Genomic DNA, 26,291 nt, shown 5'->3' with positions numbered 1-26,291 from the left:
TCTCCAAACCAGCTGCAGTGCCTGTAATGAATGGACATAACCCCGATCAAGGGGCCATCTCCATTCATAAGAATAAATGTGAATGAACAGGAAAAAAACCTTCACAAACACATTCTTGTAAACCAAGGAGTGTTTATCACCATCTAGTGGCGAAAAATGTTAAATTATGCTGCACAGATATTTTTATAAAAAAAATAAATAACAGTAATATACCGTCGTGATATACATATTAAAAAAGCTAAGTCCCTAAGGCAACTATTTACAGATTTTTTTGTTTGTTTATTATTTGTTTCTTGGTAACTGGGGTGGGGGCTTTGGAAGTGATTTAATCATATTAATTTTAGTACATAAGGGCTTAGAATTGATGGGACACACAGAAAAAACACAGAAAAAATACACCTTTATTTCCAAATAATATATTATTGCCATACATTGTACTAGGAACATAATTTAAATGTTGTGATAGCTCGGACTAATGGGCATTGCTTATTTTAAAACTATAGGGGGTGGAATTGGAGAAATAGTGTGTGTTTTTTTTGTTTTTGTGTGTATTTGCCTTTAAAAGGCATAGAAAATAAAGTAGTTACTGAAAACAAGTATGGCTTGCAAAAAGCTTAATTTGTGGCGATAAAAACAAGATATAGATCATTGATATGTGATGCGTAGTGATAGTTATTGGTGAATAAATGAGAGGAGTGCTGACAGGAGAAAATTGCTGAAGGTGAAAACACCAGCGGGCTGAAGTGGTTAAATGTCATCAGGCTTAAATCACAAAGAAGGTGAGGTGTCTTAATTTGTATTTACCTCCACATCCTGCACCATGGCAGCATTGCTTTGAAGTGAACCCGAGGTGAAAATAAACTGATGAGATAAACAATTATTTTAATCCTCCTACTCCTAAAAATGACGTTTTTTTAGTATCCCAAAGTTTTCTTTTATTGGTGTTGATTTAGAACAGAGCTGTTTTGATGTCAGGTGTTGGGCTGGGTAACAAGGATCTCAGTTTAGTCAGAATGCATTTTCAGACAACTGTCAATCATCCACTCTTGTAGCTTAGGTAAGCAAGAATTTATTTTTGGAGTAGGGTCTGTTCCACCAGTATGAAGGATAAGTATAGCTGCGTGTCATCAGCATAGCAATTGTACATCAGGCCATGTTGTTGGATAATTGTACCAAGTAGTAGCATGTAGATTGCAAATAGCAGAGGAGATTGGATTGAGCCTTGTGGCACTCCAAATTTTAGAGGTGCAGGGCTGGATATGACAGGTCCTAGTGATACTCTCTGTGTTCTGTCAGTCAAAAAAGATCTGAACTACTGGAGTTTACATTTTCCAATTAAAATGCATGGCTGAAATTTGATTGGCTGATTTATGCCCCACCCACTTTTCATGAATTTGTAACCTCAGTCACCAAATGACCAGTGTTGCGCCAAAATTTGCGTAATTATGGACGCAAATTTTGCCGCTTCGACATGAGTTTGTAATTTCGCATTGCTTAATTTTGCGTTTAGGTGCAAATTCGTGTTTAACTTTACATTTTTAATTTAAGTTGGAGTTTTCTATAGAAACACAGTTATTTTAAAATGGATGTAATTTCGTTTTTAATAGTAATTATGCAAATTTAAGTAATTACTAAATTCAGGAAAGTCACTTATTGATTGTAATTACTGATTGCAATTACTGATAATGCAAAGACCCCTGCATATGCTCTCACTTTAAATCTATCAGGAGGATTGAGCCTTGTGCAGCCATTTCTAAGAGAGGTGCTCTTTGTCAAGGTGCACTTAGTGGTCATGCATGATGAGACACTTGGTTTTGGGCCCTGCAATATCCGATGATGCAAAGGCCCCTGCATGTGCTGTCGCTTGAAATGTATCAGGAGGCTCAACCTGCAGCCACTTCTAAGACAGGTGCTCTTTGTCAAGGTGCACTTAGCGGTCATGCCGAGACACTTGGTTTTGGGCCTTGCAATATCTGATAATGCAAAGGTCCTAGCACGTGCTGTCACTTTAAATGTATCAGGATGCTCTGTACTGTAACACAATTTTAAGAACGGCCGAATCTCCCTGTTAAACACGAAATTTTGATTCATTTCCATTACGGAAATTATCCTAATTACACAAAACAATCATAATTATGAAATTCCACATAAAACGTGAAATTTCGCATAACTTTGCAAAATTACGAATTTTCAATTACGTCCGTAATTACGCAAAATTTTGTGTAATCGAAATTTGGACATTCGCTCATCACTACAAGTGACCAACTGTGCCAAGTTTAGGGACTCTGGCTTTATTACTGTGAGAATGGCAGCGTTTTACATGTTTAACATTGACGTGAATAGGTGAAAACTGATTGGCTGTTTGTGGTTCCTCCCTGGTGTGCAGGGGAGATGCGAGACCCCCAGAACAAATCATCCCAGGTAGTCATGGAACTGTATACCAAGTTTCATTGAAAACGATCAAGGCGTTTCTAAGTGATCGCGGCACATACATATATAAATACATACATACACACGCACATACACACACATTCAATTTTTTATATATAGATGGTTCTGAGTTGTATTATGGTTCCACTTTCAATGATCTACTCTTCTTTGCTATGTTTTTTGCTATATTTTCTATATAAAATACAGAAAATAATTATATTAGGGAGAAAGGACTGGGCCTCCCCAGTTGCCTCCGCCAGGCCTCAGGAATTGGATTTTGACATCACACTATTATGATGCATTATATTAGGGAGAAAGCACTGGGCCTGCCCAGGCCTGCCCAGGTGCATCCCCCAGGCCTCAGGAAATGCATTATGACATCACACTATTATGATGCATTTCCTGATGTCTGTAAAACCAGCTGTCCAGCCTAGATTCAGTCAGTCTTATTTTCACTAGCGACTAGTGAAGGTGTTTTGACTTGTGCTTGATAGCGATTTACCGTTCATTATATTCTATAATGAACAATAAACGGAGGAGGAGTGGGAGAGATTCCAAACAAGGTGTGGCAGCCCCCCAGTACTCATGTGAGTGGGCAGATAAATCCAACCACAAGAAGAGACTGAGGGAAAGATCTGGAAATGACCCAGTGGAAGGACCCAGCACACCCGCCACACCAGTTCCAGCACTACATCATGTTATGGGTGGTGTTTGGGGTTTCCTGGGCATGATAAAGGCCTTTTGTGGCAGAATGTTTCCTGCTGTTCCATTCCAGAGAGGAAACAAGAGAGCTCGATCCAGCATAAGCTCATCTGGAGCTCCAGATAAAAAGCATAAGGCCGAACCAAACAGCACAGGTAAGCATTGAATTACAGTGTATCTCATAAAAGGACATTAAGGACTATGTAAAGTCAAGCAGTCAGCACTAGTCCTACATTGAGTTTATCATTTTATATGTAGGTAGAAAAAAACAAAGTCTTGTAAAGTAATACCTTTTAATGGCTAACTAATCAAGTTAAATGATGCAAGCTTTCTGGGATCTAGTCCCCTATCTCAGGCATATTTCCAGATGTTAGCTGAAGTAAAACATTGATGTAGGTAATTAGTAAACACAAAGATGACAGTTGTGCTGGTTACTGTTTAGCAGTTAGATGTCAGGTGATCAGCAGGCTGGAGCCAGTGAGCTCATGCAAGCATACATGAAATCTAGCAGCTTTCTGAAGATCATGAAGCCAAGTCAATCATGTTAAATAAGGAGTCTTGAACATTTTTATAAATTTGTACTCCGAAATCTTTCTTGCTTGTTCATTTTTGAAGTTACCCTTAAGAATAAGTGAGATCTTGCTTGCATGCTGTGTCCTGGTTCACAGAAGTGTTGGCCACTGATGTATTCATTTTACCCTCACTTATTTTAAAGCGGTGATGCAGTTTTGTCCAGCCTGTTATCAGGCTTGAATCACAAAGAAGGTGAGGTGTTTCAATTTGTATTTCCCTACACATCCTGCACCATGGCAGCATTGCCTTGAAGTGAACCTGAGGTGAAAATAAACTGATGAGATAAACAATTATATTCATCCTCCTACTCTTAAAAATGACTTTTTAAAGTATCCCAAGGTTTTCTTTTTATGATGTTGATTTAGAATAGAGCTGTTTTGATGCCAGGTGTTGGGCTGGGACAACAAGGACCTCAGTCAGGGGTGTAACTAGACTTAATAGGGCCCCCCTGCAAAAATGATAGCAGGGGGCCTCCTTGCTCCCTCAACCCCATGCGGGTCACGTGATCGGGAGCTGGCGAATGGCAGCAGAGAGTGTTTTGTTGTAAAGCAGCATCTGGAAGCAGGAAAAAATGACACATGCTCCTGCACAAAGTTTCTGTAAGTGAATGAGCTTAGTTGGTCCAGGTCGCAGGTTGTCTGGCGGAGGTGTCAGAAGATGTCTGAGATATCTTTTTTACTAATTCCTTTGAATTCAGCCCAGGGTGTTAAGTTGTTCTTACATCTATTCATTGGCGCTTAAAATGTCTTGAATAAGTTGCTGTAGACTGAATGAGAGACTGTCTAGAGCAGGGGTCCCCAACCTTTTTCGGCCCGGAGACCGCTATCCACACCAAACTTTTCCCCGGGGACTGGGGAGGGGATGTTGGTGGGAGGGGTTGGGAGTGTGGCTGATGGGGGTGGAAGGTTTCAGGGGGAGGGGCTTTGGTCAGTGCGGCAAAGGTAGCCAGGTACAGGTATGGGTTTATCTAGGTATAGTTTCCCCAGTGTAGGGAGTATAGTTGCCCCAGTGTAGGGAGTATAGCTGCCCCAGTATAGGGAGTATAGTTACACCAGTATAGGGAGTATAGCTACCCCAGTATAGGGAGTATAGCTGCCCCAGTATAGCTGCCCCAACATAGGGAGTATAGTTACCCCAGTATAGGAAGTATAGTTACCTCAGTATAGCTTCCCCAGCATAGGGAGTATAGTTACCCCAGTATAGGGAGTATAGTTGCCCCAGTATAGCTGCCCCAGTATGGGAGTATAGTTACCCCAGTATAGGTAGAAGATGCCCCAGTATAGCTAGTATAGTTGCACCAGTATGGGGATTATAGTTGCCCCAGTATAGGTAGTTACTCCCTCCCCCCGCGGCCACCGCTGTGTTACCTCAGCTGGCGGCCACTTCCTCTTTGATATTGCGCTGTCCGCTCCCTGTCCTCCATGCCTGTCTTTTTATTCACAGCAGCACGTCTCCCGGCTGCTGTGAACAAGCAGGAAGCAGGGCAGCGGTTCCCCTGGTAACGGCGATATAAAGGAAGCCGCTTCCTGCTTGTTCACAGCAGCCAGGAGACGAGCTGCTGTGAATAAAATGACAGGCATGGAAGACAGGGAGCGGACAGCGCAATATCAAAGAGGAAGCGGCCACCAGCTAAGGTATCACTAGCGGCGGCCTTGGCGGAAGGGGGAGCGAGAGGCCCGCGGCGGTGGTTGGGGACCCCTGGTCTAGAGAACACTTTGTCAGAAAAGTAGCAGGAACATTTCTCACATAGGTCCTTTGAGGAGTTTATACTAGAATTTTGACAGAACTGTGCAGAATAATTGGGCTAGCTTGTTTGCAGCCTTTGCGATCTCCTGTGATAGGAGGATTTTAGGAGACCAGGGTGTGTTTATCTTTTAAGGTCTGAGATTTGCGCCATTGTCTTTCTAGTCTATGCATATCTTTTTTTAGTTTCTCTAATGAGGAAACCACTGTGCATGGTGAAGTGGTGTAGATCATTTGAAGCGTACTGGAGCAATGACATCAAAAGAAGATGCCACAGTGTGGTTATACTTCAGGAACATGAAGTCAAGGTTTGAGCAATCAGTTGTCAGTCTGTTAAAGTTGAGGGTATTCCGAATGTACTGGGGTGAAACATCTTTCAAAGAATGGTATTTTATAAGTTCTTTCCTTTGTGTTGTATTGCTGGTGCTGTAAGAGAGAAGTGGATGGTGTGGTGGTCTGACCATACCACTGAGTTGATTTCCATGTTTGATATTAAAAGTCCTGAATGGAATATAAGATCCAGAGTGTGTCCTTTCTTGTAAGTGGGGAGGTGACAGCCTGCAAGAAAGGCTGGTTCCTGAGAATAATAAAATTTAAGGGAGAAATGCACACAGTTAGAGCATAGCCACCTCCACTTTGCTGTGTTCATGTAGTGCATAAATAAAGAGTTTATTGGATCTTTTTATCAGTTCATCATAAAAATAAAAATAGTTGTTTTTGTTTCCTGATGGTCATTTTGGTCATAGCTGGATTTATGCTTCCTCTGCTCCTTGTCCCTGTACAGAAGCCCCTCTATTTCAGAAACTGCTCTAAGCCTGGGCCTATGACGACCTTTCCAGAAATCCGGTTCTGATTTTGGTAATGATGGGGGACTTTTACACTGCCTAAAAATAGCCCTTCTAAGTAAATGGTCACATTGATAAAGAATTCTTCACATACCCTTTTAGCAGTGCTTCAATCTAAACTGGCTCTTTAGCTCTATCGGTGGCCTCATATCATGCAATCTTGATGGTAATCTTGTCCTTCTCACCACTTCCATGTAGTATTGCAGGCCTACCAAAGCAATATGCTTAAATTATGCACAGTCTTGGCCCTTAAATGACATGGATGTTATAAGCATGGATAAGATTAGACAACCAATATTGTGAAGCCTATGATCAGCTTAAATTCAACTTTGTATTTGGATATATACTTTAATAGCAATTTTTTTGAACTTTTCAATCAAGGACTCTTGAATATTTAGTAATCTTTTGACGTCTCTGTGTCTGTAAGAGTGTGAAGGATTAGGCGGGGTTTATCAGATTTGAGGGTGGAGTCTAATTTTACCTGTCTGATCTTCTAAAAAAGAGACTTCTTTTATGTATATGTTACGGCCAGAACCCGAAGTTTGGCCAGAACTAGAAGTGGCCGGCCACTTCGGGTTCTGGCCGGCCAATGCGCGAACTGGCCGCTGCGCTGCGGCCAATGTGAGAAATGAAACAATTCCTGTAAGGTTTAATGTGATGTTGTGGCCGCAGCGCAGCGGGGGCAAAAAATGTATCACACATCTTTACTTTATTCAATGGCATTAAGCCGCCCGGCTTTTTCCTCTGCCTCTCTCTCCTCCCCCCCCCCCCGCCTCTCTCTCTCCTTCTCTTTATGGGCACAGCCGGGCGGGGACACGCGTGTCCCTCCGGAGTCGTTCGTCGCGGCAGGGGAATCCTGCCGTTCTTGCAGAGCGGGTGCTGCCAGAAGCAATGTCTGCAGCCTCCCCGCTCTGCTCTCCTGCCGCGAGGAACGACTCTCCTGGACACGCGTGTCCCCGCCCGGCTGTGCCCATAAGAGAAGGGGGGAGAGAGAGGCGGGGGGGTGGGGAGGAGAGAGAGGCAGAGGAAAAAGCCGGGCGGCTTAATGCCATTGAATAAAGTAAAGATGTGTGATACATTTTTTGCCCCCGCTGCGCTGCGGCCACAACATCACATTAAACCTTACAGGAATTGTTTCATTTCTCACATTGGCCGCAGCGCAGCGGCCAGTTCGCGCATTGGCCGGCCAGAACCCGAAGTGGCCGGCCACTTCTAGTTCTGGCCAAACTTCGGGTTCTGGCCGTAACATATACAACATACTCTGAAGTTTTTTCAGTCATTATCTATAGATGTCTTACTTATATGTGCATGTAGGAATATTAGCTTCAAGTATATGTCTTTCTTTCTCTGCAGATGTTATTGAAACAGAGGCCAGCAGCTCAGAGCCGGACACACCGCCAGCCCTGGCTTTCAAGAACCTATTATTCCACCGGGAGCTTGGAAGCGGCAGCTTTGGCTGGGTAAGTAATTCAGCAATCAATTTTAATGATGGTTTACCCCTAATTCCTGTTTAGTAATAATGCGGTTTGGCTCCATGTCAAGCAGCATGTCGGGTCCAGTCAGGAGGGGAGTAGGGAGGATGAACAGAGGGCTGGGATCTTTCCAGCTGGGCACTTTGCTGTAGAAGAGGCCACTGATGACAGAAGACACATTTATACACAGTACATGATCACATGACACCATCACAAACAATTGTTTGGGATGTAAAAAAATCTACTGCGATGTGGCCTTAGACATTAATGGGAAAGTGATTATGGAAATAGAAATGATGTCATCATGAGTGTACATTAGATGCTTCCACAAGTTAAAGAGCAATGTTAGTCTAAATTTCTCATCTTATGGACCCTCTTCTAATATAAAGTAATAATTACCTGCCGCATCTTTTTGTGCTGAATATCTCCCTGAGCCCTGTGTTTGCCGACTTCTGGTGCATAGGGGCTATTGGAGATAGAGAAGTGCCGATGACCATTTCTGCAAGGGGTGGGGCACCCCTTGCAGAAATGGTCATCGGCACTTCTCTATCTCCAATAGAGAAAGCCCCATGGTGTTTTATACCAGGGGCAGGGCTACATGACGGAAGCTGGAGGACACAGGGCTCAGGTAGAGATTCAGAAGAAAAAGTCTAAATTTCACTAAATTAAGTCTAAATTAGAAGATCCTCTTCTAATACAGTATATCACCTGCTTGGGCCAGTTGTTCCCCCAGTATAGTCAGATGCGATGTCCCCTTACCACAGCCCAGTATAGGTGGCCAACTGATGTCCCCATCCCTTATATAGCCAAATGCCTCCCTCCCCAGTATAGTAAGATGACCCCCAGTATATTCAGGTGTGCCCCCCAAACCAGTATTGTTTGTCAGATGCCCCCTTTATCTATAGTCAGGTCCCCCTTCCATATAGGTAGCCAGATGCCTCCCCAGTATAGCTAGTTAACCTCCACCCCCATTAGATTTACCCAGAGGTCCCCTCACTATATATATAGATGTTCCCTCCCAAATATATCTGTAGCCTGATGACCCCCCTGCTCGGTATAGGTTGCCAGATGCCCCTAACCCAGTTAAGTCAGATGCCACTCTGCAGTATAGGTAGTTAGTGAAATGTCCCCCAGGAAAGTCAGATTTCCCCTCTCCTCAGCCCAGTATAGGTAGCCAGATGCCCAACCAGTATAGGTGATCCACCCTTCCTGTCCCATAAAGTTCACAAAGTGACAAATTCCCTTAGACATTTCTTCTCTCTGCTCACGACTAGGGGGGGGGGAGGGGGGGATTGAAGGAGCAGCTATACTGGGCAGACATCTGGCTTCCTATACTGGGCTGGGGAGGGGACACTAAACTATTCATGAGGCCTGCGGCAAGTATGCTTCTCACCAGACGAAAATAAACATAAAACCTTTATGTATAACACATGTAGTTATGGTGAGCAGTGGCACAGCAATAATGCTAGCATTGGCTCCAGATATAACCATCACAGGTCACTAAAATGTAATTCAGTCTCTCCACTATAGCGCTGCATTAACTCTTTTTCTCTTCTAGGTGATACTGGCAACACACAGAGCTACTGGCCAGAAGCTGGCTGTGAAAGCAGTAAAAAAGGAGGCTCTACTCCAAGGCAATCCATCCGAAGTCCTACTGGAGAAGCAAGTGTTGCAGATGGTAGGAAGTAGCCGTTTCTGCACACACGCCTACGGCACCTGCCAGAGTAAGGTAAGCGTTTTACCCCTTCTGCTGTCCTCTAACCCATAACACCTGTGAGAAATATTTCTCTCTCATAACTGCCTATCATGAAGCAACCTGTGGACATTTGGCATAGGCAGTTCCTGTGTAACCCCTTCTGTCTCTTCTCATATTCTCCACCAAAAGTAAGACCCTCACCCTACACGTGTTACACCCTAACTACACACGTGGAAGTACCCAGACTGTCTATAGTAACTGACAAGCTCTTACCCTGGCAAAACACTCAGCAGTTTTTAATCAACATTAAAGGAAAACACAATTAAATCACCACTAAAGTGAAGCATACACTGATGTGGCAATTCAATCAAAAGTGAACAATATGTCCCCTTCTGTATGTTTCTCCTTTGAGAAACAGTTGAAACGTACACTAAGCTGAATAGAAGCAAACATTTTTAACCCTTAGACTGCTGCGGGCATCTATAGGTGATCTGAGTTTCGCATAAAGGCATTATAGTACAAAACTACTTCTGCCTACCAGGGACATCTGTAGGAGATTTTGTTTCCCCATATTCCTTTGCCACAAACGTCTAAAAGGGCCAATCAAATGCTTTCACTACAAGATGTGATCCATTTATTTTACATTTTAAGTCCATTTTACAATACTTTTTAATAATAATTAACATAATTCTATATCATTATACTGAGCATAATTCTTAATCATCTTAAATAAATTTGCACCTCACTGACAATCCCTACTGACTAATATGGACTTTGATGTATGTAGATTTGGGCAAGACATTTAATAAACACAATACAAACATAGGGCTGGTGCACACCAAAACCCGCTAGCAGATCCGCAAAATGCTAGCAGATTTTTAAACGCTTTTTTTTATTTTTCTATGGCGTTTTGCTAGCGTTTTGCGGATTGCTGCTGCGGTTTTCAGTATAGTAGATTGCATATATTGTTACAGTAAAGCTGTTACTGAACAGCTTCTGTAACAAAACCGCCGGCAAAACCGCTCTGAAGTGCCGTTTTTCAGAGCGGTTTGCGTTTTTCCTATACTTAACATTGAGGCAGAAACGCATCCGCAATCCAAAAAATGCCTCACCCAGGCATTTTTCGTTTCTGCAAAACGCCTGCCGCTCTGGTGTGCACCACCCCATTGAGATACATTGACCAAGCAGATCCGCAGCCGCAAGCGGATCTGAAAACGCCCAAAAAGCCGCTCGGTGTGCACCAGCCCATACAGTGTATAGAATTAAACGATGCAAGTGCTCCACACAAAAAAGCAATAGTAGCTGCCAGAGGATCCTTAATCCACAAGGAACAACAAAATAGTACACTATTCCTCAGTGCTCCGGTCAGCAGTGATTTGCAGCTGTCCAGTGCAACTACAACTTGATAGGTGACCTGGTACCACCAAAGTAACCAGCACAATGGGTCAGATCACATATAATCCAGTTTTAATCCTCTGACGACGGCTCTTGCCGAAACCTGGTAGGGAGTGGAGCTGTGGGAATATTCTCTCAGACACTGATTGCACATTGCATTTCACGTGCATATTACTTAACCAGTTCACCCCCAAGGGTTTTTATCCTAACGGACCAGAGCAATTTTCAGTTGTCAGCGCTCCTCCCTTTTATTCCCTAATAACTTTATTACTACTTATCACAAGAAAATGATCTATACCTCGTTTTTTTCGCCACCAATTAGGCTTTCTGTGGATAGTACATTTTGCTAAGAATTTTTTTATTCTAAATGCATTTTAATGAGAAAAACAGAAAAAAAAAGAAAAAAAATCATTATTTCTCAGTGTTCAGCCTTTATAGTTTTAAAATTAAACATTCTCCTGTGGATAAAACAAACACGTTTTATTTGCCCAGTGGTCCCGATAATTAAACCGTTTAGATTATGTCCCTACCACAATGTATGGCGACAGTATATTATTTTGAAATATAAGTGGTTATTTTTCTGTTTGTTCTGGCCATAATTACAAGCCCCTATGTAATAAATTAAAATTAATTTTCCCCCATAAAATATAGAATAAAAAAAGCTGAGTCCCTAAGGCAACTATTTATTTTATTTTTTTAAGCTGATTTTTTTTTTTTACAAGTGTTTTTTTGGGGGGGGAGGGTTGGAAGTGTAATTTTATTAATGATGTGTATATACTTAAAAATGTATGTATTTTGTAAGTGTAATATACTTTTTGGCCACAAGATGGCGCTGGTGAACACTCATAGGACGTGTTCACTTTTTTTTTTTTTTTTTACACACTTTATTAAACTGTTACATTTCCTGTTTATGTGAATGGACGTAGCCGCTGTTCGCGGTCACGTCCATTCACTCCAGGCACTGCGATTGGGTAGAGGACTGTTCAGTCCTCTTCCCCAATCGCCCAGCACGGGATCCCGACGGTAATGGCGGCGGTAGCGGCGGACACACGGCGGTAGCAGCGGCGGGAATGCGCGACGTATTAAAACGTCATGTTGCTGTTAATAGCGGTAAGCATGACGTTTTAATACGTTAGGATGTCGGTAAATGGTTAAAGGCACATATATGCATCTGGGTCCTGTGTGCAAGGACCCGGCATGCGAGTATCTGTTATCCTACTAATGTTTGATGCAGTTGTTTTTATGGATTTAAAACTGGATTCTGTGTGATCTGACCTATTGTGGTCACCTATCAAGTTGTTGCACTGGGTGGCTGCAGATTACTCCTGACAAGAGCGCTGAGGAATAGTGTACAAAACAACAAACATAGCTGGCATTGGCATGTAGCTTTTTTAAAGGGAACCTGCATTAAAGTAAATCTATGGCCTTTTACTTACCTGGGACTCCTTCCAGTCCCCTGTGGTCCACAAGGTTTCTCGGCGACCTCTGACACGCCTCCATTCTCCCGCCGGCAGTTTTGTTACATGTATGACCTGAACGCGGATCACAGTGGCTCTGTTAGGGAGCGCTCTGCACATGCATGGTCCTGCAGGCATAAATGGGAGTGAGAAATGCATGGGCCGGTGAAGCAGAGGTCATTGGAGGACCGGAGGGGTGGGTGGGTATATACTGTATCTTGTAACCCGTTTTATAACCTGTTTTCTGTTCTTTCATTTATGCAGAATCATCTCTACTTCTTCATGGACTATTTGCAGGGTGGAGAATTGCGCAACCTGATTGTAGACAGAGCTCCATTTACTTTACGCATGATAAGGTAAGAATGCCAAATACAATTCTGTCTTCCTAGAATAAAAGGCATTTGCCAGAGGTGACTTCTCTAATGCAACTTGTAGACAGCTGTTTGAGTCCTTCATCAGTGCCAGAGTTAAGGAAGCCATACATCGAGTGATGATGGCCAGATTCAACCAAGAGACAAATCTCTCTCTAATTGAATCTGATTAGAGAGATCTATCAACTGCCCATACAACAAAGGCCAATTCCCGATCAATTTCATGCTGAAATCGATCCAGAATGGGCCTTATGCGTCACATCCATCTGCCTCGCCACCCTGACGCTGTCCCCTAATGAAAAATGTAAATTGTACATTACCTTCTGCGGTCCCCAGCTGGCTTCTGGGATTCCTCCGTTCTGCATACTCGTGCGCCCCACGTGGGTTTCTAGTAAGGGCGCACGTGTGTGACATCAGAAATACACATGGGGCGCGCGAGTATGGACAGAGGAATCTGCCCGGAGCAGCAGAGGGACAAGCAAAGGCCCCAGATAGGTAATGTATAACATGCATGGGGCACTCAGTACTTGAGAAGGTATGTTGGCCTTTATCTATACTTACCTGGGGCTTCCTCCAGTCCCATGAATACCGTGGCTTCCCTCACCATCCTCTTTGGCCCCTCCATTCTGGCGCTATGACTCCCGGTAATCCGGTCAGTCGCCGTAAGTCGTGGGCTTCTGCACATGTGCAGCTCAACCGTGCACGTGCCCTCAGCACGCTCCCGTCCCCTGGAGCGTTCTGCACCTGTGCAGTACTACTGTGCGGGTGCAGAATGCTCCAGGCTGCAGAAGCAAAACAAGGGAAGCCTGCAACTGCCCAGTGGAAAAGAGGGGCATAGCGGCAGAACAGAGGGGCCAAAGAGGACATTGAAGGAGACCACGGTGCTCATGTGGCTTGAGGGAGCCCCAGGTAAGTACAAATTAGGGCTAGTGAACCATCTCAATGGTTCACTTTAAAGAGTCTATAAGATATTTATTAGACGTATTTAGCTCAATGTGTACAAATGTAGGTATTAATAAATCTTTCTTTTTCCTTTTCAGATTTCTGTGTGCAGAAATTTTATGTGGCCTGCGTTTCCTGCACTCAAAAGGGATCTTGCACAGGTAAGTGCTCTATTATTAGCTTGATGTAGTTGAGGTTGGACAACCTGGATTTATTATAAAATCTTCTTACTGTAGGTGGGTGTGTGATGGAAAATGCAGTCATGGAATCAGTAGTGTAACAATAGCCCCCATGACCCCTGCTATCGAAGGGGAGCCCAGGAGCGGGGGGAGGGGGGTGTACCAGAAGGGGGAGCTGATGGGGGTTGGTCATCCTGTATGTTGCTAATGCAGAGTGACAGCAGAGCATTATATATTATCTGTTCCCAATGGCGATATTTGTCCTCTTCACTTCCTCTGCAGTTTACCAGTGCTATGCAGCCAGCCAATCACCATAGGGCTTCCATCCCTGTCACATGACATGGAATAGAGGTGAAGATTAGTTGGCTGCCAGGCACTTGTAAAGTGGAGAGGAAGTGAAGAGGACCTATATCGCTGCAAGGAGAAAGTAATGTATTGAAGCAGGTACCCCCTAGCTCCCGCCCACCCCCCTCCTGGGATGGAGGTTTGGGGGGGCTTGGCCATCAGATCTCTGCAGGAGGGCTGCCCGGCCCAATGTGGTTTTTCGCTACTGCGTAGAATAACTTTTTCACTATTAATTTGTGACCACGGGGGCGGCTGTCATCTTTTGTCACCTAATAGCAGATCGTTTCTAGTAACCCTAGGCCAGCTTTGCTAGGTGAAGTAGATTCCTCCCATTGGTTTTGCAGAGCTTCTAAGATTTAGGCTCAATGGCCTCCATTCTGGTAGGGTTATCAAACAAATTACCTCATGTGAGGTAATTTACCTCATGAGTTAATGACATTTAGCAATTCTGGTAGGTTTTAGTCATGTTTACCTCATAAAGGTAAATTATGAGGTAATTCATGAGGTAATCTGCATTAATTTTACAGAAAATAGGTATTCCAATGGAAATTAGGGGGCATGTTAGCACATAATTTACCAATCAGTTTAAAACCTGCCTGTACCGGAAGGCAACGTCAATTTGTATGCATTTTGCAGTTTTTAGTGGAGTTCTATTGCTGTTTTAGTATTCAGGCTGTGTAATAGAAAATAATAGTAGAAATACAACTCCAAATATTTACTGTATTTTTTTTTAATGGGGAATGCCTATAAATATACTTTTCATAGGTTGCTACATAAGCGAATACACCTTCCTCCCTCAAAAAAAAACAAAAAACTTTCTTCCAAAGACTATCCTAACTTATGGAAGACAATTAAAGAGTAGACTACTAATATTTATTTACTGCATGCTTACCACTGAAATACAGTACCTCATGTTTCACCTCACTTTATCCATTTACCTCATGTTTTACCTTATGTTTTCCTCATGTTTGGAAATGGAGAAAAATCTTTCAGAATTGCTAAAAAAAGAGAAAAATACCGCATGAGGTATTTTTCCTACAACAAAATATTTACCTCACACAGCTACCAGAATTGAGGCCAGTGTGTCTGTTTATACACTGTATGTTTCTAAACTTCCTCAAAGCTCCTAAGTTCCTTTCATGAAATGTTTGTCTTCCTATTCCAAGTGTCTATCCCTGCCTAATGGCTTTCTGACACACAGAGCTGACACTCTTTTTCTTTACAGAGACCTAAAACCAGAGAATATTCTACTGGATGCTGCAGGACATATATGTATCGCAGATTTCGGCCTGGCTGTAACCAACACGTCACACAAAAAGATGGACGTTGCTGGCACTATTGGCTACATGGCCCCAGAGGTAAGAATCTGGTTATGTTTCTACTGATATTACATGTCCTCCAAGAGAAAGTTAGTCTAAAAAGATAAAATTATAGCATGAACTACAAATGACAAATAATAAACACTTCCATATAAACATATGCAGTACTTCTATGAAGAGTGGCTTCTTTTAATTTTCTGTACAAGTGTCCCTCACTGCCTATGAACTCTCTCAGTGCCTGTCTCTATTATCCCATTATATGTTGGCCATGTTGGCTTACAATACATAATCTCAGAGAAGGCAATTAGAGATACATCAACATTTTAGACGTTTTAGAAGCTTTAATTTGAACCATACTAGGATCATTTCAGCTTTATCTCTTGTAACTCTCTTCCGGATCAAAATTAGTACTGGTAGATTTTAATAACATTTTATTCAATGTTTATTTGTGTATATATTAGGGATATGAATAGCAAACAGACAGAAAGATATGTCTAAACACTAGAGCAAATGGAAAAAGCGAGCAGGGGACTCAAGTCAGGTAGATGGCTTTTGTGGTCATTATGAAGAAAGGGAGTGCACATCTACAGCAGCGTCTACATTTTAAAAAGTTGGGAGCTAATTTAGGCCAGATATAAAATAACAACATTGATAGCAATAAAGCTAAATAACAACTTAACCCTAAGACCCTCCTGGTGGTGCCTTACGCTAACCCCCCCCCCCCCCCCCCCCGGTGGTACCTAACCCTAAGACCGTCCTGGTGGTGCCTAACCCTAAGACTCCCCTGGTGGTGCCTAACCCTAAGTCCCCCCTGTTGCTGCCTATCCCTAAGTCCCCCCTGGTGGTGCCTAACCCTAAGTCCCCCCATATGGTACTATTTAATCACAGCCAACCACTAAATAATGTAACGGCTAACAATAATACATTACATAACAATTTAATTGCAGCCCCCAGGTAAATAGTGTAATGGCTATCAATATTACGATAAATAACAATTGCGCCCATTTTTAGCCACACTTTTTTTAACTGCTCCTTCAACAGAATAAGGCTGGACACACTGTGCCAGACAAAAAACTGATCCTGTTTTCCGTTTAACCTCTTGAGGACCATGGGCTTTACCCCCCCTAAAGACCAGGCTATTTAAAAAAAAAAATACCACTGCAGCTTTAAGGCCAAGCTGCAGGACCGCACAACACAGCACACCAGTGATTCCTCCCCCCTTTTCTCCCCACCAACAGAGCTCTTTGTTGGTGGGGTCTGATCACCCCCCCCCCCCCAGTGTTTGTTTGTTTTGTGTAAATGTTGTCTTTTTTTAATAAAACTGCCTATTTTTTTTCTTTTCGCTTTACCCTCCCACCCCACAGCCAGCCAATAACGGTGATCAGCTGTCCTAGGCTTCTGCCTATGAGAGCCGATCGCTCTCTAGTGTCCCATGGGGACAGCCATGTCACATGGCTGTCCCCAGTACAGCGCTGCCACCGATCGCAGCGCTGTACAATGTAATTAGACGGCGATTCCGCCGTCTAACAGTCTCCCGAGCGGGAACCACCGCTTGGAGACTGAAGGCAGAGCTCTGCTCCGCCCACTAATAGGAAATGCGAGCGCATCGTGCGCGCGATCTCCTGTACTGCGAGCCCCAAGAACTTTACGCCAATCGGCGTTAGCTGGTCCTGGGGCTGCCCCCGTGGCCACGCCCGTTGGCGTGACGCGGTCGGCAAGCGGTTAAAGGGAACCTTAACTGAGATGGATATGGCTTTTTCCTTTTAAAATAATACCAGTTGCCTGACTCTACTGCTGATCCTGTGTCTCTAATACTTTTAGCCACAACCCCTCAACAAGCATGCTGATCAGGTGCTCTGACTGAAGTCAGACTGGATTAGCTGCATGCTTGTTTCAGGTGTGTTATTCATCCACTACTGCAGCTAGAGATCAGCAGGGCTGCCAGGCAACTGGTATTGTTTAAAAGGAAACATCCATATCCCGCTCAGTTAAGGTTCCCTTTAAGCGTATCAGTTTCTTACAATGGCGTCAGTCCGCTCCACTTTCGTGTCGCCACTCACTTGGAGCAGGGAGCCATTTAAAAGCACTATAGTAATACAAGAGGCAATATTATCCATCAGTGAACAGGACTACCACCATACTCAGATGTGTGTGTGTGGGGGGGGCTGCTGTGGACAGGGGAAGGGGAGCTGTGGTGAACAAGAGCAGCTGACAGGCGGTGGATTCACCATCTTTAGCTGCTCTTGGAAAAGAGGCTTGAGTTGTGAGTCTAGGCTACTCACCGTTAGCATTTATTTTATTGTTTTGCAACTTTCTGTTATTGGTCAGTGTGAATTTCACTTAATTGTAACCACATCACATAAGTGTCATCAGATTTGTCTCCTGCTAGGCTGCTCTCTGTACTAACTCCTCCTCACTTTCATCTATCTTACAGGTCATGATCCAGGAGCCATACAGCTTTGCCGCAGATTACTTTTCATTTGGCGTTGTGGCATATGAGATGGCTGTGGGGAAATTCCCATTCAAGGATGACAATGTACCCAGCATTGTGCAGTCTGTTTCATTTGATGAACCAACATTCCCTCGTTTTATGAATGCTGACCTGAAGGACTTCCTGCAGATTGTGAGTATATAAACACTTAGCTGGTCCAGACATACAGTATACTATATAGTATCAGCACTCCAACATTCTCTTCCTGTCATATCTGAGGGCAGACAGTAAAAGGTCACCTCTGTTGGGAAAGTGAAAGGGTTGTTTTATCCGTTTGTGATTGCAAGGAAATCATAAAATGCAAGGACATCAAAAGTCAATAGAAATTCTGGGGCATCCTATACAATAAAACCTGTCTCTGCATCCTCCTCTGTCCCTGTGTCCATGCGTCCGCTCTGCCTTTTGCGCATGCATGGTATGTGGACAGACTTTGGGCAGCGGTCATGGACGAGAGACGTTTGTGCGTGGGTCACGACCGTGCATGCACATGTGTTGCTGCCTGCGCATGCAGGTCGCGGTCATGCGTGTGTCATGGCTGTGGCCTAGCACCTGTTTTTTAATGGGCGGGTCTTTTTACTAATGTTTTATATAAATGTGATCCGATTGCAATCTGAATTTGCCTTATTGAAAATTTCCTGCCTGCTACATTTCTTCTACATTCCTCCTTGTGTTTCTAGCGGCAGTAAAAAAGATTGCAAAATACCATTGCAGCACAATAGCATTATATATGCGTTTTGCGATTTGCAATGGGTTCACCAGTAATAGCTTTCATTATGTATCAGTGTAGGTTAGCTTTAGAACTAAAGTATTCAGTAGTGAAATGTTGAATGATAGTCATTCTGAGTAAAATATTTAGCAATACTGTTGTACAGGGCAGTTTCTAGGCTAAATTGCACCCAGGGCGAGGGTGTAAAAATTGCACCCCCTCCACCCCTGGGGACACGCAAACCCTTCCTCTTTAGGGACAGTCACACAGCCACAGGTCACAAGTAGATCTGCCTACTTACTAGTGAGCAGCCGCTTATCCAGGAGGAAGCAAGGCAAAGGGAACACACAGGTAAAGAGAGCCTGGAAAGCTGACTCCTCCATGCGCACTGACAGCCTACAGTACCACTACAGGACAACAGGTGTCATCATGCGGTGCTGAGGCAGGCAGCCCAGGAGAAGTCAAAGAAGGTGATCGCGCTGGTAATCTTCTTTCTTTTGGCTGCACCGTGCATCACCAGCTCCCTAGCGGTTATGTTCTTCTGCCTACGCCTCCCTTCTTCTACTTGCCTGTCTGCACCCAGAGCAGCCGCGCTGCCCGCACTGCCCAAGAAATGGCCCTGCTGTAGCTGGTGCAGTTGGAATGTAAATATGGTTGGAGACATGGTGGTACACTTCTAAATATCTCACCGAAACACAAGAAAACTTTTAACCACTTCCCAACTGAGGGGTTTTACCCCCTGACCACCAGAGCAATTTTCACCTTTCAACGCTCCTTCCATTCATTCGTCTATAATTTTATCATTACTTATCGCAATGAAATGAACTATATCTTGTTTTTTTTGCCACCAATTAGGCTTTCTTTAGGTGGGACATTATGCCAAGAATAATTTTTTTCTAAATGTGTTTTAATGGGAAAATAGGAAAAAATGTGGGAAAAAATTATTATTTTTCAGTTTTCGGCCTTTATAGTTTTAAAATAATGCATGCTACTGTAATTAAAACCCATTAAATGTATATGCCTATTTATCCCGGTTATAAAACCGTTTAAATTATGTCCCTATCACAATGTTTGCCGCCAATATTTTAATTGGAAATAAAGGTGCATTTTTTTCAGTTTTGCGTCCATCCCTAATTACAAGCCCATAGTTTATAAAGTAACAGTGTTATACCCTCTTGACATAAATATTTAAAAAGTTCAGTCCCTAAGGTAACTATTTATGTATTTTTTTTAAATTGTAAATTTTTTCATTTTTTTTAATTACAAAAAAAAAAATTGGGGAGTGTGGGAGGTAAGGAGTTAATTTTTTGTGTAAAACTAGTTTATTTGTGTGTAAAAAATGGTTAGAGTGTAGTCTTACTATTTGGCCACAAGATGGCAACAGTAACTTTTTGTTTCATGCGACCTGCAAGCGTCCTTCCGGACGCTTGTAGGAAGTAGAAAGAGGCTGGGACTTTGTTATTGCTCACAATGATCGCGCTGCTCAGCCGAGCGGCAGCGGATCATTGCGGAGCTTAGATCAACGAACGGGAATGGATTTTCCCGTTCATTGATCTCTGGGCGAGCGGGCGGCGGCGTGTTTACTAGCGGCGGGCGGCGTGTTTACGAGCGGGAGCGCGGGCAGCGGCGGGAGTGCGCAAAGTACGGATTTCTCCGTCCCTGGGGGTTAAAGGATGGAAAAAGGGACGGAGAAATCCGTACGGGCGGGGGTAAAGTGGTTAAGGGTTAACTGTCCACATTACTTCTGTCACTAATGATTATTTTTTCTGGGTTTTTTTTCCAGCTTCTTTGTAAGGATCAATACACACGGCAAAGAATGGTACAAGGGCTAGAGCATCATCCATTCTTTACAGGAATAAACTGGACTGATATGGAGGCTGGAACAGCCAAGCCACCCTTTACCATGGAGCCGGTAAGTACAGAAATAAGATATACATTTATAGGCAATGGGCCGTTCTTTGTGTCTTCTGGACAAGACTGGAATCAGCATTGTTAGTTGTGCAATGCTGACTTCCTATCCTACAGTATGTCAGATAGTGCTTGGCTGGTCTAATCAGCAGTCTGTGTCAAGTTCAAACTTTTCCCTTTATCTCATCATCATCCACTTGATATAGTCAGGGAGGAGCTGGGAGGGGCACCGGCCAGTCTTTCCCTCCTGTGTACACAGAGCTGACTCTGTCCCTGTGCTCCACAGAAGGAAGCAGAGGAGGGAGCTGAAGTGAAGAGAGGACAGAGAAAGGGGCTGGTGGGCCCCTCAACACTAAATAGGCCCCGGGGACCTGCTCTGATGTGCACAATAAGGGAAAGAGGCGCCCTGATTTGAATAAAAGCTTTTAAAACCAGTTTAAAAACTAAAAAGAAAAATGAGGTATCTTACCTCAATGACGAAATCTCTGTAAACTTACAAAAGATTTTTATTTGAGCACAGGCAACGCGTTTTGCGGGTCTGAGCCCGCTTCCTCAGGCCAATACAGTGCCAAATGACAGAAATCATGTAGCATAGGGAGCCTTTTGTAAGTTTACAGAGATTTCGTCATTGAGGTAAGATACCTCATTTTTCTTTTTCGTTTTTAAACTGGTTTTAAAAGCTTTTATTCAAATCAGGGTGCCTCTTTCCCTTATTGTGCATAGTTATACCCCCGTACATGTTTGTCTGAGGGGTGGTGACAGAACACCCGTTGTTTTACCACGGTTAATGTTTTGTCCATCCTTTTTCATCTAAGAGAGCGACTGCAACCAGGTCCGTCCAGGACCACCCCGAGTGGAGTCGGGTTTATGGTCTCCACCTGCTTCCTGTGGTCGGTTGCCCCTTGCAACCCTCCTTTGTGAGTAGCCCTTTCAATCAATTGATTTCTCCACACACCTACTATTGACATACTGCACTATCGGGCTCCCTTTTTTGTCTCCTGTATCTTTTTTTTCCCATAGGGTGCCAAGACACCCCAACCACGACTGCTCTGACGTGGTTAGGTGATGACTCTGTGCAGGAAAGGAAACGCTCACCTTCTTGACAACTCTCTGGTTTATGTGACTAGTGTTTCAAAAAGGAATTGTCCTTAACCACTTCAGGACCACAGGCTTACACCCCCCTAGTGACCAGGCTTTTTTTACATTTCAGTGCTCTGCAGCTTTAAAAGCTCGCTGCACGGCCATACAACTGAGCACACAAATGAATTCCCCCCCCCCTTTTCTTGCCACCAACAGAGCTTTCTGTTGGTGGCATCTGATTGCAGCTGCCAGGTTTATTTTTTTTTTATGAATTTATAAAGAATTTTTTTTATTACATTTATGTATTTTTTAATTTATATTTTTCCCCTCCCTTGCTCCCCCTGTGATCCAATCAGTGATCACCTCTCATAGGCATCAGCCTTTGAGATGACATCACATTATGGGCCACTCAAGGGGATAGCTTTTCTTCTGACAGCCTACTAGCTGTGATTGCGGGCTAGCAGGCTGTTTATGGAGTTGTGCTCTGTAACTAAAGCGGGGATGCGAGTGCATCAGTGCGTGTGATCCCCTGCAATCTCCTCATCTTATCCACATAGTATAGACACACTGTACCACTCGAGAGATTCGCTGCTGAGTCCCCGCACATTGTAACACACTCTTGCCATCCTATGTAATAAACGGCAATGCATCTTCTCTCTGGATAATATTGTGCTGGTCTGGCTTGTGTGTTGCAGAAATGTAATGAAGAAACCCAAACATTGTGAACAGGCCCATGGGAAAGTATGGATCCATTCTGCTGCTATCCTCTCTGGGAAACTGTCCAGCTGCAGACCTTGGTGTGACCAGAGTCCTAGAGGCAGAAGATCACCACAATCTCTTTTCAGTGAAGAGCTCATCATTGTACATCCAGAGAATATGTATTATCCAGTGATATGTCTACAGCGTGTTTTATTCTGCCATTGGATATATATTTGGAAATGAGATAAGACCAGTAACATTTTAGTACATTGCACTAAATACCTTATTTGTTTTCTTTTTTCTAGAACCCTCTAACTGACGTAGAGGACAATGCAGAAAAGGAAGTCTTTCTGTCATCCATTGAGCCACAACTCCCTTCACCAGAGACCAAAGACATATTTCACGGTTTCAGCTTCATGAGTGATCGGTGGAGGGAGATGAAGACGCCAACTGAAGTGACGTAAAGAGATGCGATCATTCCACTTCTATTAGCATGGAGCTCATCTGTCTACAAATTGACTACATAGGATTATTGTATTTATCTAAGTTAATAAAACTGTTGCAATGTTATTGCCAATTAGTGTACGTTTGTGTATTACAACAAACCATATAGAGTGGTACATGCTTAGTTGACACTGAATGTAACTAAAACATAAATACACCTACTTAAAGGGAACCTTAAGTGAAAGGAAACCTTAAGTGTCCTCCTGATCTGCACCGTTCTGACACTGTCAGCCCTGGTAAAGTTCCCATCATGTGGGTGCTGCTGGGTGGAGGGAGAAGGTCAGTGTGGGTGCTACTGGTGGAGGGAGGTCACTATGGGTGCTGCTCTAGGGAGGGAGAAAGTCAATGTGGGTGCTGCTGAGGGAGAAGGTCAGTGTGGGTGCTACTGGTGGAGGGAGGTAACTGTGGGTGCTCATGGAGGGAGAAGGTCACTGGAGGAAGAGGTGTTGGTGGGTGCTACTGGGTGTAGCGAGGCCCTGTGGGTGCTGCTGGTAGGAAACATATCACTGTGTGGCTTGGTGTACAGAGGCGCCAGAGTAGAATAAAAACGTTTAAAAACCGTCTAAAAAGAGGGGGATGTTCAGGTGGACTTACCTCCCTCAAAAATATAAAACTCAATTGAGTCACAATATATCAATACAAAAATATTTTATTGAACTCCACTTAGTGCAACGCGTTTCGCAGGTGTGGTCCTGCTTCATCAGGCAAACAGGAGTATAACTCAATGGGTCTAGATGCAGAAGTGAGCGCCTCTGTCAGCCTTGCTGAAATCTTGAGTCCACCCTCGGTGGAGGGGTGCTACCCCATTTCCTATCTACAGAGAGCGACATCTTAAAAACCTGAGTGGGGTCAGGTTCTAATACTCCCCACCTGCACTTGAAGTGGTTGCCTATGGGTAACCCATGTTTGTGAGTATATCTAAATATTTTGCTTTTAACCACAACCAACTTAACAATACTACACCATATCGGGCTCTCGATTTCTCTTTGTTCTTCCAAGCATATCACTGTGGGTGCTACTTGTGTTCCAAAATATAGGTGAAAAGTCCTGGATGTGAGAGTGAGAGAAGGTGAACAGACTAGAAGATTGGAGCTTTAGGATGAACGGTTGCGAGTGGGATGGTTTCTGGAGATTAGTGGCGGAATGTTTGGAGGCAGCGGCTTATACAGAGTAGCGTTTGAGAGGGTTAGGAGTTTGAACTGGATCGTTTGGGTAAATGGAGGGACTGGGAAAGAGGGGCAGCATCAAAGGAGCAGTAGGAGAAGAGGAGGAGACAGGCAGTACAGTTCAATAGGGGTTGGAGAATTCCCATCCTTCTTTGCAGTGTTTTACTTATATGGTTAAAGAGACTCTGAAGCGAGTTTAAAACTCGCTTTTTACCTTATAGTCACATGGGCATGTTTGCCCCCTGCTAAAACTATAAGGTAAAAAGCGAGTTTTAAACTCGCTTCAGAGTCTCTTTAACCACTTCTGTGCCAGGGGGTGGTTTTGCTGATCGGTGCTGCGTGGGCTCTCCAGCCCGCAGCACCGATCAGCTAGCAGCCAGGGCGATCAGACTTCCCCCCTTTTTTCCCCACTAGGGGGATGTCCTGCTGGGGGGGTCTGATCGCCGCCGGCTGCTTGCGCTTGCGGGGGGGGGGCTCTTCAAAGCCCCCCTCCGCAGCGCTTCCTGGCCTCCTTCCCCTTCCCTCACTCTCTCTCCCTCTGTGAGCGGCGCAGGACGGAGTTCCATCCTGCGCCGGATAGGATAGGCTTCAGCCTATCAGGTGCCGGCGGTCCCCGGCCAATCAGAGGCCGGGGATCGCCGATCTCCTCTACGGCGCTGCTGCGCAGCAGCGCCGTATATATGTAAACATATATCTTCCCCGTGTGTTTACACTTACCCTGCGAGCCGCGATCGGACCCTGGAGACACGCTCCGTGAACTGACATGGAACGGCCGCTCATACGAGCGGCCATTTCCATGCAATCCACTTCAGGATTCAGGGGCGTAGTTAAGCGTACGCCGAATCCTGAAGTGGTTAAGAATTAAAACCATCTCGGGATTTGTAGATAGAAATGTTAGTTTCATAGGACTTCACTGAACTCACCTTATCACAGTGAGAGAAAGCGGCTGAGGCGGAGCCCTGCATGGGTCTTTTTTTCTAGGCCTGCATCTGACCTGACATATCAGCAAGGCTAAAGAGAATAAGACCATAAGATGTGTATCAGTTATAGGTATGATTTAGGTGGATTTGTGTAATCAATAAGTATTCTATGTTTTTTACATTGTGTATAGTGTGCTTAACTGAGCCAACCCTCCTTGTTTTTATTTTTTTTTAAATAAATTTGTAGGATGTATAAGGCCACGTTCACAGTGATGCGTTGCTGTGTAATGAGCACTCTGAAATGCGGCTTACCGCTCTGCAATGCACCACCTACACGACGTTCACAGTGCAATGGGTGCATTGCGGTATAACAGATGGTGGCATTGTACCGCTGAACTCACCCATTAACAGTAAAAGTGAAGAATACTTTTAATTGACTGTATGCTTTACTGTACGTGATGCAATGGAAGCATAATGTGCGGCGCAGATGTCCCGATCTGTTGCGTTGGGATCCTGCTGTCACAGGGAACGCAATGCTATGGCCAATGTGAATGTGGCCTAAAACTGGAAATTACATCACAATGGGCCAGATCCAATGCACTTTTTCTCCTAAGTTTTCTCATAAGTGGTATTTTCACATCTTATCGTAAAATGCCTTTTAGGCCACCAGCAAGCAAGGCAATTTTCAGAATAATTTTGACTAATTTTTCACCTACGTTTGGGTACTTTTCAATTGCTGAGGGCTCTCCCAGGAGAAAACTTGAAAAAGTGAATTGAATAAGGGCGAATGTGCTTTTGTATAAACCACTTATGAGGTCATATCTGGACCATGGGATACAGATTTGGGCACCACTCTACAGGAAGGACATTGATGTTTTAGAAAAGATGCGGGAACAGGCAAAATAATTAGCTGGTTGGAAGATGTCACCAAGTTATGACTTTGGGGTGACCTAGTCAACATGCATAGATACATCCAAGCACATATATAAACTTGGCAAATTACCTTTATATCCCCAGATCTGTAAGAAGGACAATAGGACATGGACTACATGTGAAGAAAAGAAGATTTTACCACCTGTTAAGATGGGAAGTATTATATCACAGTAAGTACCTACAGCCAAGTCTATATTTACAATTAGAAGCTGCTTGGATACTTTCTTAATTGGAAGAACACGCACAGCTGTGATTACTGTGATTACCAGATGCAGGAAAGTGTGTGTGTGTGTGTGTGTTTTTCTAGATTAGGGTAATGTGAGGCTCAAAAGATAGGATAGTTTTTACACTAGGCTTCGAGGGGGGGGGGGGGGGGGGGGGCAGAGAAGGTAATGTAGCCTTAAGCCCAGTCTAC

General features: G+C 43.9%; 1 protein-coding gene across 1 annotated transcript; it reads left to right on the top strand.

The window, feature by feature from the left end:
- Positions 1-17,907: 17,907 nt before the first annotated feature.
- Positions 17,908-22,535, top strand: LOC137570479 (protein kinase C delta type-like). The gene is made up of 3 exons (XM_068279147.1): positions 17,908-18,092; positions 20,450-20,578; positions 22,350-22,535. The coding sequence occupies exons 1-3, from the start codon at positions 17,970-17,972 to the stop codon at positions 22,377-22,379; spliced, it is 282 nt and encodes a 93-aa protein (XP_068135248.1). The 5' UTR covers positions 17,908-17,969; the 3' UTR covers positions 22,380-22,535.
- Positions 22,536-26,291: the final 3,756 nt, after the last annotated feature.

Source organism: Hyperolius riggenbachi, chromosome 4, assembly GCF_040937935.1.
Source record: "Hyperolius riggenbachi isolate aHypRig1 chromosome 4, aHypRig1.pri, whole genome shotgun sequence".
NCBI classification, from domain to species: domain Eukaryota; kingdom Metazoa; phylum Chordata; class Amphibia; order Anura; family Hyperoliidae; genus Hyperolius; species Hyperolius riggenbachi.
The sequence above is the reverse complement of the archived record's forward strand: the minus strand, read 5'-3'. Positions and strand labels throughout refer to the sequence as shown.